Below are 18,828 nucleotides of genomic sequence, written 5' to 3' on the forward strand. Positions count from 1 at the left end.
CTACAACTAGCTAATACAATAAGGCTTGTGCCATTTCGGCATATGGTGACTATGACTTTTTTTACTATGAGATTATTGGTCAGAGTAAAACTTTTAGTGAATAAATCAATTATTTGACTGGGGATGTAACCATTCATTGACTTTATCAATTAATCGATTTTACATTCCCATGATCCAACCAGATTGATCTGTCTGAGGCAAGTTGACAATCGAATTGACGGAGACCATTATAAAATCATTTTCAAATGAAGTAAATCAAATATATAATCAAATATATATATATATATATATATATATATATATATATATATATATATATATATATATATATATATATATATATATATATATATATATATATATTTAATATATATATATATAATTGGAAAATGCCATTTGGATAAGATAAGATAAGATAAGATAAGATAAGATAAGATAAGATAGGACTTTATTGATCCCCGGGGGGAAATTAGGTTGTCACAGCAGCCAAAAACAAGAAAAATAGCAGTTGGAAAGTATGAAAAACAAAGTAGCAATGGGTAAGAATAAAAATAATAATAATACCAGGTGGAAGTAAAAGTACAGGTCATAAATAATGGATTAAATAAGGCAATAAATAGCAGCAGCGGTTTTCAACAGTCCTAGACCATGTTGTTGAATAGTCTGACTGCTGTTGGGATGAAGGACCTCCTGAATGAGCTGCTCATAGTCCTCACTGTCGCATACAGGGGGTGAGAGGGGTTGTTCCGGATGCTGGACAGCTTGGTCAGCATCCTCCTCTCACCTACAGAGTCCACTGGGTCCAGGGGACAGCCCAGGAAAGAGATAGCTCTCTTCACCAGCTTGTCCAGCTTCTTTTTGTCCCTTTCGTTGATTGCTCCACACCAGCAGACCACAGCATAGAAAGTTGCTGATGCAACGACAGTCTCATAGAAGGCCTTGAGTAGTGGCCTACACACACCAAAGGACCTCAGTCTCCTAAGGAGATGGAGGCGACTCTGGCCCTTCTTGTGCAGGACCCTTGTGTTGTCTGACCAGTCCAGTTTATTGTGTTTATTTATTGTTTATTGTGTGTACCTGGGCGTTGTGAACGCCCAGGTACTTGTACACATCCACCCTCTCGATGTCCAGTCCCTGAATGACCACGGGGGGAGACTGAGAAGCCTTTTTCCGGAAGTTGACCACCATCTCCTTCGTTTTGGTGGCATTGATGTGAAGGTGATTGAGTTCACACCAGTCCACAAAGTCCTTGATCACCTAATAATGCATTTAACGTCTTTACATTAAAGTAAAGACGTTGAATGGAACTCGATTTACTCTGTATCTGAAGTCAAGACTAAGTGCCAGTACAGTGGACACACATGTGATAACGGATGTCAGCAAAAAAATGATCATGCTACCATTACAGTCCAATATGTGGAATCATGCAAAGACATGTGACTATACAGTGTGGTATAATGTTCTAGCTTTATTTGTATTTTTATGTTGAAAAATAGCGGCGGAAGTAGCAGTCAACTTACCATTGTTTAACCTGAATCTTTATTGGTTGCACTTCATTGTTAATTAAAGTTGTCATAAATGTATGCTGAAAAACAACAGTGGGCTAAACTTTAGGAAACTAAAATGTGATTGGATTTGCCATTTATCGTGTTTACCTGTTTGTTTTTACACATTTTAAATTTACACTTGACTATCTTACAAGAAATACAAGGAATGTGGAAAACTTCACCTGCACTGTTCAGTACCCAGTCACTGGTTGAATTTTTGACAAAAAAAATTCCTGGAAAGATTTTTGGTCAGTGAATTGGATAGTTCAAAATTAACCAAAATTGACTATGAATTGTATCGTCAACCAAAAATTATTATATGAATTGAATCATTGTAAAAAAAGAATTGTTACTCCCTTAATTTATGCTCATTGCCTTTTTGTTTTGCAGGAACTCTCTGCACTGCTACATCTGAGAAATGTTTGTCTGCACCCTGTCAGAATGGAGCTACCTGTGTGGACACCATGAACGATTATGCCTGCATCTGCGCTAAAGGTGGAGTGCAGTACATGGGCAAAAACTGCGATGAACTTTATGAAGCCTGTACCTTTGCTCCATGTTTGGACTGCATCAGCACCCCTGGTGAAACAGAATACCAGTGTGTTTGCCCTGAAGGACTTACAGGTGTCAACTGTACGGAGGACGTGGATGAGTGTCACAGCAGCCCCTGCTCTGAACCTCAAACTTTGTGTGTAGACCAGTTGAATGGATACTTTTGCAGGTGTCCCCCTGGTTATGGCGGTCTGGACTGCAGGACACGTGTGACCGACTGCATCGATGAACCCTGCAGGAACAATGGAACTTGCGTGTTAAAACCAAATGGTTTTGAATGTCACTGCGCTCCTGGGTTTGAAGGGAAGACCTGTGAAGAAGATGTGAATGAGTGTTCCTCTGAGCCCTGTCAGAATGGAGCCATCTGCATTGACGGAGTTGCAGAATTCCACTGTTTTTGTGTGCCTGGTTTCCAGGGCCACAACTGTGAAATCGACATCAATGAGTGCGCCTCACAGCCCTGTGAGAACAATGCCACCTGCATCAACGACAAGGACCACTATGAGTGTGACTGCCTGCTAGGCTTTGCAGGTGAGTCCAATACAAGAAACCTGAAAAGTTAAAACATTAGCACAATGTATTCATGTGAAAACAAACCTGTTGGTTGTAGAGCTGCAAAATCATGAGTTAAAACCATCAACATCAATAAATAAATCAATTTACTATTTATCGTTTGATTAATTCATCGATCATTGATGGTTGTTTCACTAATATCATATTTGTGTTTAACTTTTAACCTCTCCTGGACCACAGGAGAGTGATGTCACTCATAGAAAATGACTTACTTCTGGTTCCAAACAAATATGACCTTCTTTTTGGCCATGATGAAGCCAGAAGTCTTCAGTGATCAGTGATTTGCCCCCATCAGTCTGAGTCAACATTTCTATGGCAACCACTCTCACCAAACAGGAGTGAGATTTTTGGAAGTCCATACCCTTACCACTTTCAAGTGGGCTAAGGAGAATATGTCATTCAAACGCTTTAAACGTTTGTCGTGAGACTGCATACTTTAATGGAGGCATCTGATTGGTCAGTTTTTAACTTGATAAACTTGCAATAAAGAAAAAAATATCATAAAAATGTTTATATTAAGAATATTTTAAGCAAAGGTAGCAGAACAAGAATGGCTACTCTGACAAATAGAAGGACTAATAGCCGTTTTTCTGTTGTTGCTTTTTTTAAAGTCCATAGGATTTTTTGGCTTCTTGGAACCAGCGGGTACTTCCTGTTCGGATCGCCAGGGGTGTGATGGTGTTTGGGTACAGAGAGAAAAAAAGATTAAATAAGAAAATGGAGAAATATCCTTGTTGAAAAGGCAATTAAAACATCAACAAGTGCTGCCCTGGGGCAGACTGACAGAGGCGTGCCTGCTAGTTCGCGCCTACGGCCCCTCTGACCATCACCTGGACATTCACACACATTCACACTACAGTGGAGCCGCACTGGAGCCAGGAAGGGGGAAGTGTCTTGCCCCGCGATACAACAGCATTTGGCTAGGGGGAGCGGGGATCGACCCTTCAATCACTGGACGACCTGCTCAACAGCCTGGGCCACTGCCAGGTGTGCCTAATAAAGTGGCCAATGAGTGTAGATCACTGCAGTTGTACCTCCGCCTGCAGGCCAATAGACACACAAATATGAACATTTGTGAATATTTGTGAATAAAATACCTCAGTTCTAATAAAAGTCTTTTTCATAACCAAATATTTATTTTCACAGTACTTTTACAATTCATCTCCAAATTTGCATCTGGTCTGTATTTTGCTTATTTCATAACACTCAACTCCACTGGGAGCATCAGAACTGATAACCCCCAGCACCACATCTTCACAATGAACCGTGTAAAATATTCAGTTATTTTCTTCTGCTTGATTTTCAGGAGTGAACTGTGAAACTGAAATCGACGAATGCGAGTCCCATCCCTGCCAAAACGGTGCCATTTGCCATGACTTGTTTGGAATGTACTCCTGTGAGTGTATGCCTGGGTTTGATGGCACTGACTGTGAGGTGGATGTCGATGAATGCGCCAGCGAACCCTGCCAGAATGGAGCGTTCTGTCGGGACATGGTGAACAGGTGATGGTCTTTGTGATGTGAAAACAGTCAAAAATATCATTGACTTTTCTGGTTATTTGACATTACTGTCCCAGGGCCAAATATAATAATAAATATAAGATGTCTTGGAAAGAAAAAAACATTTTGGCCATTGAGAACTCCAAAAAATAATCATGGTGGGGGCCAAATTGGTCCAATGTCAATTTTGGGGCAGAATCTCAAAACAATTATTTTTGTTAAAACTCTGAGTTAGTTTGGTTCAGCTATAGCAATAGAACACATAACATATGTAGAAAAAATTATCACAAATAAAATAAATATGAAGTAAAAGTAACATTCCCAATTTAAACAAAAAGTTAGATTTAAAATGATCTTTGTTTTACAAATAACAACTTAATACTTCTGTTTTATTTTTTAATGGCCAATAAACTCTAAAAGGAGATATTTCTTAAAATCACCTTTTCATGAAAACAAATGTTAGGATTTAACTTTTTTGCTCTTTTGAGACTTGAGCAAAACATGAAGCAACAAAAAGACAAAAAGAAAAACAGGCTCAATGAAACGTTTTGCAGCAAACAAATCATCAAAATAAAATTAATATATTTTTTATTTTAGTGAAGGCTAGGTGAGCAAAGAAAGTGAATAAATACAACACAGTTTTAAAGTGTCATTAAAGTATTCTTCAAGCCAATGATCAAATAAACAATATCCAAAAGAACTTGTGAAAGTTTTAATGACAAATGAAGTCATCTAAAAGTAGTGTTTCAAGATCAGATCTTTTTCAAGCACAAGATGAACATCAGGTTTTTCACCTTATATGTTTTTTTTCATCCTGATAAATACTTATATATGTTTTGTCTTTTACAGCTATGAATGTGACTGCAGTGACACAGGCTTTGAGGGAGACCATTGTCAGGTGGACATCCTTGAATGTGCATCTGATCCCTGTCAGCATGGAGCTACATGTGTAGAGGGAATCAAAGGATACACCTGCATGTGTTGGCCAGGTACTACTGAGCAACATGTCCCCAAAGTATATTCTCAGATCCAGAGGGAAAGTTTGAGGTAACTCGCTATATATGAGTGAAGAAGTCAAAATCTGTGTCTGGAGGTTTAAGCTGAAGTGGTTTTCCTGATTTGGATGCAGTTTGAAGGAAAGGTTGCACAAATAAACCAGACACAATATCTTTGAGGAATTCGATGCCCATCATATTCTGAAAGAATGAGAACAGCAAACAATTTAAATGAATTCTATCATAGTCCTAAATCTTTTTGAATAGGCTAAGTCCCGTACTTTACAGAGAAATCAACTAAAAATGACCAAAAGAAAAAGGTTTTCAAAATTTTTATACCATAGTTCATTAAATTCAGATTTTTTCATCCATCTTTGACTGACTATCCAGAGCCATTCATAATGATAACGATAAATCATGTGATAAAATGGTTATGGTACAACAGGGGTGGGACTATAAAAGTTTGCTTCCTTCTACTCCCTTTCAAGCACTATTTATTAATTTGTCTAATTATCCTAAGTGTGATTCGTCATTGTTTGAATGTAAAACTGATGATTGCAATGTTTTTGTGTATTATTCTTATTTGATTGCTTGAAATAAACCATTTCAAATCAAATCAAAAATTTCAAATAAAATTCATAAATTTTACATCTTTGTTTCAACTTAAAGCCTGCTCTGAGTGGCCAGACATAAAAAAAGTCCACCTCAGATCAATTTATAGCCTGCTGAGTCATATTTACCCTAACAATAACCCAAAAAGGTCAAGAGAGTCAAAGAGTCACCAGGTACCTGAGATTTTTGTCAGATTATGCAGAAAAACAACAAAGACAGAATGAAAGAAACCTCAGTTCCTGGAGCTTTGTCCATGCTGCAGATCTGTTACCATCCTGTCAGGTCTCACACAGATCTCCCAAAACCTGATTTGCACAAAACAGTTTAACGGCAAATTAGTAAAAGTCTGTAAATCACTTTAATAATAAAAAACATCCTGAGTTGTATCCAGAAGAAAAACCTGCCTGAAAGCATTAGGATTGTATTTTGCAGATATTGGACGTACAGAATACCCCAAGGTGATGTGTTGTCCTCCATCCTCTCCAAGTTGAAGCTCAGTGCGGAACAGAGTGCTGTTGCAGAAAATAGCTTTGCAGTGGTTCAAACAAACCAGAAGAGAGCTGTCCAGCTGTTAAAAAATAACACCACAGGATCCAAACCGTTTAAAAAAAGCACCCACAGATTTATAGATGTGTGTTTGGGGATAGTAAAAACAACACAGATATTCATTTATGCAAAAAAACACAAAATGCCATTATTCATTATTTATGTTACATTAGTTAAGGTCGTTTTTTATGCTTTAAACTAGAGCAGTGTTTTTCAACCAGTGTGCCGCGGCACACTAGTGTGCCGTGGGAGATGGTCAAGTGTGCCGTGGAGAAATTGCCCTCATTAATCATTCACTGATCTAAAAACATTTCTCATCTCCAGGATATCAGCTCTTTGTTCATCCAAACAGGCCCTGATAAAACACTGAGTAGTTAGGAATATGAAAGATCTTAAAATTACTTTTTCTTTGTGTTTATTTAATTCTATTAAAGACATTTTGATAAGGATTACGTTACCGCGATTTACCTGCAGCTATGACAGTTTGCGGAAAAGTCCCGTCCCTTTAACTGTCTCCACCAATCATTCTTGAAGGCTTAATCACATGTCATCAGTCTGACCAATCAGAAGTGCTTAAAGTCTTCACTTCCTTGTTCTTAATTCTGCTGATAAAGTCGCTCAGTTCTAACAAAAATACCGGCTAAAGCTCTTCTTTAGCGGTGTAGCTTTCCACAGAGTCCGGTGTCAGACCGTGAAACAAGTGGACAATACAATAAATCTCAGAGACGCCAGTCTTTCTGCAAGTTTTCGGCACTTTTCACACTACATCTCCCATGATGCATTGGCTTAAAGAGCCAGTGTCCCAGCGCACAATGAGTTGTCCTTGCGAAACGCCTTGAAACCCCAACAAACAAACAGTTTCTAAATGTTTCTAATTTAACTTTCATTTCATCTCTTAGAAAAAACAGCCGCAACTTCCTGCTTTTCCGGCCACAATTATCACAAAAATACACGTGAGATTGCGGGCGGGCGGGGGGGGGGGGGGCTGTCGATCAATACAGACCATGAATTTCTGTTTTTTTTTTATTTTTTGGATGCTGGTGTGCCGCGGGATTTTTGTCAAGGTTAAAGTGTGCCGTGGCTCAAAAAAGGTTGAAAAACACTGGACTAGAGAACATAGACAGAGATGCACTTTATTAACTGCACTTGCATCCCTTGTGCTTCACATCATTCATGTCCACTTTAATACTGTTATGATATAAAGTTTGCTGCTGGGAAGAAAACGGCTTTTAAGGACTTCCTTGTGCTTTTCCATGTTTTAGCTAAACACACAACTCTGACATAAGAGTCAGAACCTGAAGGAGTCATTCCTGTACCTTTTACCCCCAAATTGTAAATGTTCAAGAACTGGCAATTTATTTAAAAAAATTACTTTTAAGTAAAAACGAAGTAAATATACTGCATCATTAGAAAAGTAGTTTTCTGGAACTGCAAGATATGAGGGTAATTTGGTTGTTTTTTCATTGTTTTCTAGGTTATGAGGGACACAATTGCGAGGTTGACATAGATGAGTGCATTGAGCATCCATGTGAAAATGACGGAGAGTGTTTTGAACGCTCAGATCTGTCTCACTGGGAGCTGGACTGGAAGTTCAGCTTTGCAGAAGCTGCTGGATATATTTGCCACTGTCAACCAGGGTTTACAGGTCAGTAAAGCTACATCATTTCATTTACATGATCCAACATTAAAACTACCTGACAAACTTCTTATTTGACTGACATTCTAGGAGAGAACTGCTCCATAAACATTGATGAGTGTGAGTCTGAACCCTGTCAGAATGGAGGTTTTTGTCAGGATAAGGTCAACGGCTACAGCTGTGCTTGTCCTGTTGGATTCTTAGGTAAGTTTACATACTAAGTATTCATCCAAAAGGTCATACATGCATTTGCTGGTTAACAGCTCCTTGTTTGCTTAAGGAGGACTAATTAACTATAGTTTCTAGTTTAAGAAAAGCCATTTCTAAAAATGCCTTTCTCTCTAACTATCGTCTAACATTTAAATAATTGTGATTGAAACGAACCCTTGTATTGATACTTATAATCAAAAAAATTATCAAGAATTTGTTGAACCTCAAAAAGTTGGTGGAGATTGTGTGTGTCAGGCAGAACATACATGCATGCTCTTTTTTTGATGCAACAATTGCATCATTTGTTTATTTAGCAACTATAGAAAGCTCATTTTGCTCTTTATCATAACAAATATATTACACAGTGCCCTTCCGTGTGGTATTCCATCAGTCCCTAATGGATTATCATATCACCAAAGACTTGACTTTCGCTTGATCTGTAAAATGCCTGAAAAACACCACAAAATGGTTTAAGATTCTTTTAAACCTTCGGTTTGAGGCGATAATAAGACTTTGTTAACTAAAGTTTACAAAAAAATTTTAGCATCTTATTTATGCTGGTAATGCCGTAGTTCCAACTGCCCTCACGGGTCATGATACACTTACCACACACACGACAATGGTACATTCCAGTTTCATGACATCCCTTAAGATGGCTGCATGAGCCTTGACCCGTATTGGTCAACCCCATGTATGGATGCATGTGACTAAGGCATAAAAGATTATATTATTTTTCTGTACAGTTCAAAAACTGGTAAATGGTACTGAAAAATAAAGAAAAACATACATGATATGCACATTGAAACTAACTGGAATAAGGTTTTAAAACGTCCCAGCTCATAGGAGACACATTCAGTTTACTTTCACCCACAGCTGCCCCAGCAACAATCTTCATCCAACAAACAGAAGCATTGTTGTCTGTTGTCTGTTCCCCTGCAACCCCCCCACTGAACTCCATTTCTGTCATATCTAACAATCAGCATCCTTTCTCCACAGGTGAACAGTGTGAAATAAACTTTAATGAGTGTGAGAGTCAGCCCTGCCAGAACGGCGGCAGTTGTGAGGACGGCAGAGCCTCCTTCACCTGCCACTGCCCTGAAGCCGATCCAGGGGAATACCCCTGGGGGGGAGATCGCTGTGATGTGAAACTCTACGGGTGCATCAACCATGAGTGTCAGAATGGAGCCACCTGCCTTCCATGGCTAGAAGACGGAGTGCACGGTCACAGATGCCTATGTCCTCATGGCTTCTACGACGAGACGTGCTCCACAAAGACAACGTTCTCCTTTTCTTCTTCTGGATTTATTCACCTCCAGGTTGACCTAGAGGGACGTACCCGCAGGAGTCTCAAGCACAACGCAGGGCAACGTTTTGGAGTACAGCTGCGTTTTCAGACAACTTTACCCAACATGCTGCTTTTCTTCAGAGGGAACGTGAATAATTACCTTCTCTTGGAGATTGTTAATGGTGGTATTCACGCTAAAGCCTTTTCCCTGGAGGCTGAGCTGGAGATAACTTATCCTGGTGTGGTAAACGATGGGCAGTGGAGGGATGTCCATGTGTTTTGGGACGGAGAGGGTCTGGTTTTGATCCTGAAAAGCCCAGACTGTGACAGAGACGGATGCACTTTCAGAGACAGTGGAACAGATGAACACATTTTTCCCCCTTCGGAAGACTTTACTCATGTTTATGTGGGGGGAGCGGTGGGGGAGCTGATGGAGCTCTCCCAAAGTGGCACAGGATTCATCGGATGCATGGAAGATCTACTGATCGACACAAAACCCATTCTACCACAAGCATTTCCAGAGGGTCAACACTTTGAGCTTGGATGTAATAAGAAGGACTGGTGTGGACATGACCCGTGTGATGGACAAGGACTTTGTGTGGACCTGTGGACCAGCTACCAGTGTGACTGCTTCCGTCCTTTCCATGGTGAAAACTGCTCTGAAGGTAAGAAATAACCTTTCCTAGTAAATTTAATGCCAGTCTAATCAAACTACGTAGTTTGAACTGCACTAAAATGATCTTCAATAGAAACAACGCTTTTCTGTTTTTTTTGTCAGATGTTAAAAAGCTGGAAAAAAGAGACAAAATTGGAAATCTGATTAAAAACTCTCCTCTAGGTTTTAATTTTGTCTCATGGCATTTTTGTCACTATTTAGTTTGTTTATTCATAATAATCCCAGTCAAATATGATACGTTTACCAAAGAATTTTTGTAAAATTTTTGTAAAAAGGTCAAAAAGAAACTTTATTTTAAGGTTGTGTATTTTTACCTACTGGAATTGGAATTGGGTTATTTTTAAACAACCAAAACAACACAAAACAATAGACAAAAGAAATATATATCTTTAACCCATTGACTGTATAAGAGAACTGGACTGAGTGACTGTGACGTCACCCATAGAAAATGACTTACTTCCACTTCTAAATGAAATGAAATCAATTCAGACGCTATTCTTTGGAATACATCATGTTGGAGCTAGACGTCATCAGTGAGCAGTGATTAGTCCGTGTCGGTATGAGTCAATATTTCTATAACAACTACTCTTTCTTTCAGATTTCAAACATGTGAAACTAATAACTCCCATAGCAATCAGAATGATACATCATTTCAAAGGGATTTAGAAGACACTTCCTTTTTCTTCAGCGTAAAAATTTCCTTTTTTCACAACATTTTAATTATGGTATGGTAGTATCAGTATCCATCTCTATAGGCTTTTTACTGCTGTGGAGGACAGTATTTCAGTCAAAAGGATAACCTCAACCTCTTTTTCATGGGAGCTGCCTCTATTTGTCATGATGAATGCTTGGATGGACTTGAGGAAGTTCTCCTGAAATACGGTAGTTTTGTCAGCTCTTGTAAGACAGGGATTTTTCTAATTAATGTATGTAATACTGTCCAGGTAGGTTTAGATTCTTAATTTAAAGTCCCACTCTGGTCATCTTTTTGTTCAATTTCCAAGTGTTTCCAGTGATCTTTTAGTGATGATAATGCTGTTTTTAGCCCAAAAAAAACAACCTGTGCCATTTCTAGGTAATAGTTTCTGCAGAGCAGTGGTAGTTCATTAGAAGTTCACCTTTGAGTTGTGGGTTGGATTGTTGGCTTGGAACAACCCCGCCCCCCTTCCCTTACTTGTTCCTGAGTGCTCGGAGCAGGTAACTTGTGGCCCACTCAGTGTATTTTTCTATGTTAAAAATACGGTCTTTTCTAAATTGTCTCAATATATGTCCTCCATCACCAGAAAAATGCTACAAGAACATATTAAAAACAATTTTTATTGCAGTGGGTCTTTAAGAAAACGTTTTTTTTAAGTGTTGTTTCACAAAAATCGTTGAACCAAAATACAGGTTTTATTGTATTTTTTATAGTTAATCTAAGCTTTTCATTTTCCTTTTACAGAATTCCCGTCATGGACCTTTAGCCACGAGAACACCAGCAGTTTCCTTGCTTTCAATGTACTAGAAAATCATGGGAGTAACTTCAACGTCTCTTTCTTCCTGAAGTCATTGAAACCAGATGGACTGCTGTTCCAGCTGAGGAGGCCCAGCGTGAAAGATGAGGGCGAGGTCTACTTCTCAGTGTACCTGGGGATGGGCAGAATCTTTGTTAGTTCTTTGCCCAATGGCGCATCACTGACAGCTCCAATATTTGTGACCACTGGTGAGAAGCAGCTTCTGTTTGTGGAGGTCAAACAGAGACAGGTGATTTTTGGTCATGCAGGTTTTTACTATGGAATTGGAGAAATCGCTGAAGTTACAGTAAACAGAGGGGATCAGGCGTATATAGGAGGACTTCTCAGGGACTGGAGCTTGGATAAGTGGGGTGGGTACTTCAAAGGCTGCCTCCAGGATCTACGCATAGACTCTGTGAAAATGGACCAAGATCCCTGGGGTGGCTCAAACGAAGCCATTTATTTACCAAGTGGAGCTGAAAATGTAAAGAAGGGATGCATAAGTGATGATACATGCAAGGTAAGAAATGTTTGTTTTCTATATTTTGTTTTTTTCAGACAAAAATACATGGATTGCTATGAAATTAATTCCTAACGCTTGTCATTGCAGGTGAAACCTTGTCGAAATGGAGGCGAATGCTCGGTTCTGTTCAACGATTTTGCTTGTTCTTGTTTGGAGGAATACACCGGAAAGACCTGTGAAACTCGAGTGTGGTGTGTTAAAAATCCTTGTATGGAAGGCAGTCATTGTGTGGACCTTCCTGCTGGATACGAGTGTAAGAACTTCTACAACTACCACACTAATACATTTGTACCAGACTGTTATAATTATACATTTTTAGATGATTTAGTCAGGGTATGTGGGGCTTATTCAATCAAAAGCAAATTCTCACATTACCCTGTGTTTGCTTTTAGGTATTAATAATGCCACATTTGACAACAACCCCATCCATTTCAGCCCTGGAGGCTCACTGGTTGAACCGATATCTAACATCTACATGGAGCTGCGGACTCGATCACAGAATGCTGTGGTTCTTAAGGCTACCTGGGGTTCTGACCTTCTGATGGTCGGTGTTCTGGATTCTGTGGTTTGGGTGGAGATCCACATTGACAACAAGGCTGAATCGCTGACCTTTAAAGGGATCCGTCAAGTGGCAGATGGACTCTGGCACCGAGTGAATGTTTCCATGGTGGAGAGGAAGCGCAGAGTCTCCCCGTGGATCATCATTGTGGATGGAATCACAGATGCAAGCAGTGTGCCACACCGCACAGGAAGTATTGGCTTTCTCAACAAGGACAGGGCCAAAGTATCCATTGCAGAGAGCTTCACTGGCTGTTTGGGTGCTGTGAGGTTAGGAGGAGTGTATTTACCATTTAGGGATGACATCAAAGCTCCACAGCAGTCTCAGTTTTATTTACTTGGAAAACCAAAAGTCCAGCTGGGCTGCACCAGTGCCCCAGTTTGCGATTCAAACCCCTGTCTAAATGGAGCCACGTGTGAAGACCTCTTCAATAAGTTTGGCTGTTTGTGTGACTCTGGATGGGAGGGAGTTAAATGTGAAACAGATGCTGATGAGTGTGGATCTCAGCCCTGCGTTCATGGCAGCTGCAAGGACTACCTGGCAGGCTATGAGTGTCACTGTGACCCTGGTTACACGGGCAGGATCTGTGATGAGAACATTGATGAATGTGAAGATCACGCCTGTGAACATGGAGGGACCTGTCAAGATGGAATAAACGCATACTCCTGCCTTTGCTCCAAGGACTATAGCGGCCCCCGTTGCCAGTGAGTACTCATTTAGCAATCAGCTCTAGAGAATTTAGGTGAAATTATTTTGTTAAGTGACAACCAGCTTGTGCTGGTTTCACTTTTTGGGTGGTCTTTTGCTGCATCAGAAAGACAACATATTTGCGAAAATGTCTTTTGCATACTTTGATTCTGAGTTGACAGTTTTGTTTTTACATTTCATGTTCATTTTTCTTTCAATTCCTTATCTTTAGGTGGACATTTCCTCCTATACAGTGTAACACAGATGTCCAATGCATTAATGATGGGGTCTGCAATGACGGCCTGTGGGGAGCTAACTGCACATGCAAGCCTGGCTTCACAGGAAGCAGGTAAGATACCAAAGATACTAAAGCTAAACTCACCAAACTTTCTCACATGACTATTTATCACCTATTTTCAGTAGTTTATACTTGATTGTTTAAGCTACTTCTCAGAAATGCTCTGCTTAAGTATTAATTGGTAAAAGAAAGTTATTAAAAGAAAAATAGGGGGAAAATACCCAGATCTGTTTATTAAATTTGTTCATTTTTTAAATGTTTAACAAAAATTACGGACTCTGTATCGGCAGATACTCAAAGTCAAATAACTCGTATTCAGATCTGGCCTGAAAAAACATGATCGGGACAACAGTTGGTCAATTGGTGATTGACAATTGTCCTTTCTTATGAATGTGTGTGTGTGGCCCTTCGACGGACTGGTAAACTTTCCAGAGTGTACTTCACCCAACAGTATTCAGGATAGGCTCAAGCAACCAACTGAAACTGAAAGGGAGTGAACAGGCTTGGAAAATGGATGGATGAAAATCAATATGTTACTTTCCTATTTTTACAGGGACCCTAATTTTTAGCAGAAAAATGCAATGAAACTGACCTGAATTTGTTTATTATGTTTTAGAGTTAATAGTTAAGTAAAGCTTAGTGTTATCTGCAATATAAATAAAAATGTAGCCTGTTCTGGCTTGTTATTTTACATAATAGAAACTTTAAAAACTGGAATGTGCAGGCTGGAAGGAAAGAGCTTTGTGGTACATTATATCTGATTGTAGTGTGTGAGGAAGGCAAAATATTTGTATGAAAAAATGGAAAACTTTCAGTTCTCTTTTAACAAACCATTTAAATAAAATGAATCTGATACCAATTACTAGTTTAAGTGATTTGGGTACAGTCAGAGGAACTGTAACTATTTGGGTAAGGCTTTTTTCTATTTTTTTATTTATTTATTATTCATTATTGCAGGTGTGAACTGGAGATGGACGAGTGTGAATCTAACCCATGTCAAAACGGGGGTTCCTGCTTGGATCGTTTCAACATGTTTGTCTGTAAATGTCCATCTGGCTACAGTGGTCCAGTCTGTGACGATCACGTATGTTTCTTACTATTATATGTTTTCAGTGTTTTGCAGATTGTAAGCATTTGTAGACCAGCAAATATAGGTTTTATTGATAACAACTGGTAAGTTGCAATTTAAGTTGAGTTGCTGTTATCTAACCTTTGTTAAACTTGCTGGAAATTCTACATCTATTCTTCAGTGTGTCCATCCATTCATGCTTCGAACTGCTGCTGTGTGAAATTTGTTTTATATACTTGTGCATGGATAGGTTTTCTCTGCGTACGACAGCTTCCTGATTCCGTCTAATTGAATCGGTTAGTTCAAAAGGGGCCCAATCCACAATTTTTCAAAACAGAGTTGTTATATGTTCTGTGGTCTTTAAGGGAAAAGCTATCTGATTATGTGCAAAAAAGTTCCAAGTCCGTTGTAATGTATTGACTATGCTTGACATTTAAAATGCATTAAGTGCAAAATTCCTGGACTTGGGCCTCTCTTGCATGGGTTTTGCTTTATCCCACAGATAGCAACACTACTTATCCAATATGGCAGTGCCCCTGTTTATTTCAAGTGAGGTGAGGTGCTTCATATTATAGCATTTGTAAGCTATGCACTGTTGCTAAATCTGGGTAAAGTATTAATCATTTGGTGTAGCCTCCCTTTAAGATATGCAATTAAAATCATTTCCTGGAAAAAAAAAACTTTGGACTTGGGCCCCTTTTGAACTAACCGATACTATTGCATGTTGTGTAGGTAATTTTGATGATCTCATAACCTCATCAGGAGTGTGTATAATTATATACTCATGAAAATGTTCCTGTTAAGGACTTGCAGTAGGTCCAGGGTACGTCCTCCTCCTCCATAAAGACGGTTGGACTGTTCTCCAGAAATCCCCATACCCTTATCTGGATAAATTGTGTGTAGACCCTTGACTGTATAGGAGAACTGGACCGAGTGAGTGTGATATCACCCTTAGAAATGACTTCCTTCCAGCTCTAACCAAAGGAAGTCAATTCAGTCACCACCTCTCTTTGCGATACAGATGACAAGATGGAACAGACCAAGTTAGTAAGCAGTGATTGGTCCGAGTCAAACACTCCAATATTGAGTGAGCTTGTTGGAAGACCACACCCTTACCATTTGAAAGTGGGCTCAAGAGAATCTGTCAATCAAACGTTTTGAACAATTGATTGAAACACATACTTTTTTGAGGTATCTGATTGGTCAGTCTATAACCTGAATAACTTGCAATCGAGAAAAAAAATCATGAAAAAAAATAGGATTAACAAGGTAATCACCAGGGTAAACAGTGGTGAAGAAGTAGAGCGGTTGACCTCTGATCGAAAAATTTTAGATTCGGTTCTTGCTCTGCCCACCCATTGTCCTAAACCCAAGATTGCTCCTGGTGGTTATATGTTGGCAACAGAGTGTGAATGTGTGTGTGCAATGGTGAGACTGTGCAGAAATGTCACTGTGAAACACTTTAGGACTTCAAGGAAGGTAGTACAGTGCTTCATAAGTATATAGCTGTTCATTTCTCAACATAAGTCTATGGGATTTCAGCTTTTTGGAGCCAACGGGTACCCTCTGCGATGGGGGGAGGGTTACTCATACTAATTTTACAGTCAATGGTATACTATAGATAGACAACGGATGGGATGTTAAGAACATAAAAAACACTCAGCAGCTTCCACGGCCACGTCTTGGCGGACAAAAAGCTAACCCACTTTGGGCACCCCTGGTATAGATATTGAATGGAAGTGTGTTCAAAATGCTCAGAATCTTTCATTTTAACCTGTGTCTTTAGCAAAAGATTTGAGTACATTTGAAATTAAAGACAAGCTTTTGGTTCGCTAACGTATAATTTCTGAAGCCATTCCTTCATCGGTTCTGTAAGTAACGTAGACCATTTTATTGTCTGCTCTCTTGCAGAGAGAATCTCATAAACAAGTCATCTCCTGGCTGGTGGTAATTGTCCCGCTGCTCTGCCTCTGCACTTTAATCCTGATCATTGGATTGACCTTCGTAGTGCTCACAGCAAGGAGGAAGCGCCAGTCTGAAGGTGTGTACAGCCCCAGTGCTCAGGAGCTGGCTGGAGCTCGGCTGGAGATGGACAGTATGCTCAAAGTACCGCCGGAAGAAAGACTCATCTAGCATCTGCCCATGAAGGAACCAGGATGTGGTCCGGACACTGCAGGCAGATGCAAGGATTGCTTCCTGGCACAATGTATCCTCTTGCAGGAGCAGCACGGCTGCTGCAGTGCAGTCAGCCTCATGCAAGCTGTTTGGAGCATTTCATGTTTTGCGTTCATTGTGGCTGTAAATGCTGTGTTGTCAAAAAATGATGAATGCAACCTAATTTTTAGCACCAGCAAAGGCGATTGTAATGATGTTTTTCAGAACTTTTTATGTACAAATATTTGAGTTCTTAAAAAGGATTTTAACGGTGTAGCAACAGCAAACAGACAGAACAACACATGGCCTTTCTGACAGGTTAATTTTTTTTTGCACTCTGTCAGTTTTTTTTATCCAGGAAGTTCTGTGAGAAATTACCGGTAGGTCTTTTTCTCACTTTGTCCTCGGCAGATCTCAGCCCTCATATCAGTTTTAGAGTTGTTTATTTGTTATTTGTGCTATGAAGATGTATAATTCTTTAAAAACGTAACTAACATCAATAAATATTATTTATGCACACATTGTTTTGATTTGTGAAGCCTAAATTAGTAAAAAAAAATTGGTTTAAAATAATGATATGTTTATTTTGTTAATCTGTTGATTTATTAATTTTTTTTTATATCAGTTCACATCCGAGAGCCTAATTTCAGGGCTCACTCTGATGAAAATTGTGTTTTCTGTGTTTTCAACTTTGTGGCTGAGTTACTGTTGTTCCCAAACTCTTCCATTTTGTTACGACAGAGCTGACAGTTGACTGTGGAATATTTAGGAGCGAGGAAATGTCATGACGTATTTGCTGCACAGGCAGAATCCTATGACAGTCCCACTCCCAGCTGGAATTCCCTTAGCTCCTGAGAGCGGCCCATTCTCTCCCAGCTGTTTGTAAAACCGTCTGCATGCCTGAATGGTTGATTTTATACACCTGTGGCCAGACTGTAAACATTGGGAGTTGGGTCATCTAGACCCCCCAAGACAGTGCGCTGAACCTTTTTTCTTCAATGATTTGTGATCTTCACTGGTGTCCATGGATTACATGAAATCCTCTTCACCTTTATCCACCTTTGTCATGGTAGGGAGAACACGTCAATGTAAGGGTGGGGTCATAGGATAGCACAAGGGTTAAAACACCTGATTCTGACCATTTGGATGGGTGAGAGAATACTTTTGGTAATATAATGTAGCGTAAAGGGTCTTGCTTATGGACCCACACTGGATGAAGCTCATTGCACCCCCTGGTAAACAAACCCTGATTTCTCATGTGCCAGTCCTACAGTCAACTGGGCCATCCAGCCGCTTTCATTGCCTCATTTTATGGAATTAATCTGATTCCTTTTACATTAAGATTACTGTCTCCTTCCATAAATCATCTCATGTCCCAATAACACTTCTGAGGTTCTGTGACAGGCTCAAGTCTTCCAATCTAGATTGTTTTTTTACTTGGCCTTCTCTGTCCTCCCTTCATCCACCACATGACTTTTTCAGCCTTTGACACCTACAGCACCACACACTGCCTGCTTTATGCAGTTAGCTCCCTGTCTTCCAGGTCTGCTAATCCCTCATCTCCTAATCCGATGCTGATTGATCTAATCCATGAACAGCACATTCCACTGGGAGATGCCAGGAGGAAATGGCACAAACCAAACATCCCATCTAAGCTGTATCAGAGCCCTGTTTGTGTCTTCCTAAGACGGTGTCATCAAGGTCAAGACAGAATGCTACCATAACATGAAAGCAACACCCCAGACACTTACAAGCTGTTGTGGGCCTCCATCCGTACTCTTACCTCCAACACCACCCTCCAACTTTACCATCCATGATTCTGGCATCTTCTGCCATAGCTTCCAAAACTTTGCATCATTTCCATCTCGTTAAAGACCCACTCCAATGAAAATTGTGCTTCTGGTGATTTTAACA

At 39.7% G+C, this 18,828-nt stretch overlaps 1 protein-coding gene across 2 annotated transcripts in view; it reads left to right on the forward strand.

Annotated features, from left to right (window-relative positions):
• LOC101156666 (protein crumbs homolog 2) overlaps positions 1–17,433 on the forward strand; it is a 28,588-nt gene extending 11,155 nt beyond the window's left edge. For both annotated transcript variants that reach the window (XM_020707833.1, XM_004075064.4), the window contains exons 2-13: positions 1,938–2,630; positions 3,979–4,174; positions 5,021–5,160; positions 7,799–7,969; positions 8,051–8,164; positions 9,167–10,120; positions 11,573–12,144; positions 12,235–12,400; positions 12,540–13,410; positions 13,626–13,742; positions 14,649–14,775; positions 16,672–17,433. In XM_020707833.1, coding sequence (XP_020563492.1) covers positions 2,012–2,630; positions 3,979–4,174; positions 5,021–5,160; positions 7,799–7,969; positions 8,051–8,164; positions 9,167–10,120; positions 11,573–12,144; positions 12,235–12,400; positions 12,540–13,410; positions 13,626–13,742; positions 14,649–14,775; positions 16,672–16,893 — 4,269 coding nt within the window. In that variant the 5' untranslated portion in view covers positions 1,938–2,011 and the 3' untranslated portion in view covers positions 16,894–17,433. The remainder of the gene's footprint in view (positions 1–1,937; positions 2,631–3,978; positions 4,175–5,020; positions 5,161–7,798; positions 7,970–8,050; positions 8,165–9,166; positions 10,121–11,572; positions 12,145–12,234; positions 12,401–12,539; positions 13,411–13,625; positions 13,743–14,648; positions 14,776–16,671) is intronic.
• The last annotated feature ends 1,395 nt before the right edge of the window (positions 17,434–18,828 follow it).

This window comes from Oryzias latipes, chromosome 12 (assembly GCF_002234675.1).
Source record: "Oryzias latipes chromosome 12, ASM223467v1".
Lineage (NCBI taxonomy): Eukaryota > Metazoa > Chordata > Actinopteri > Beloniformes > Adrianichthyidae > Oryzias > Oryzias latipes.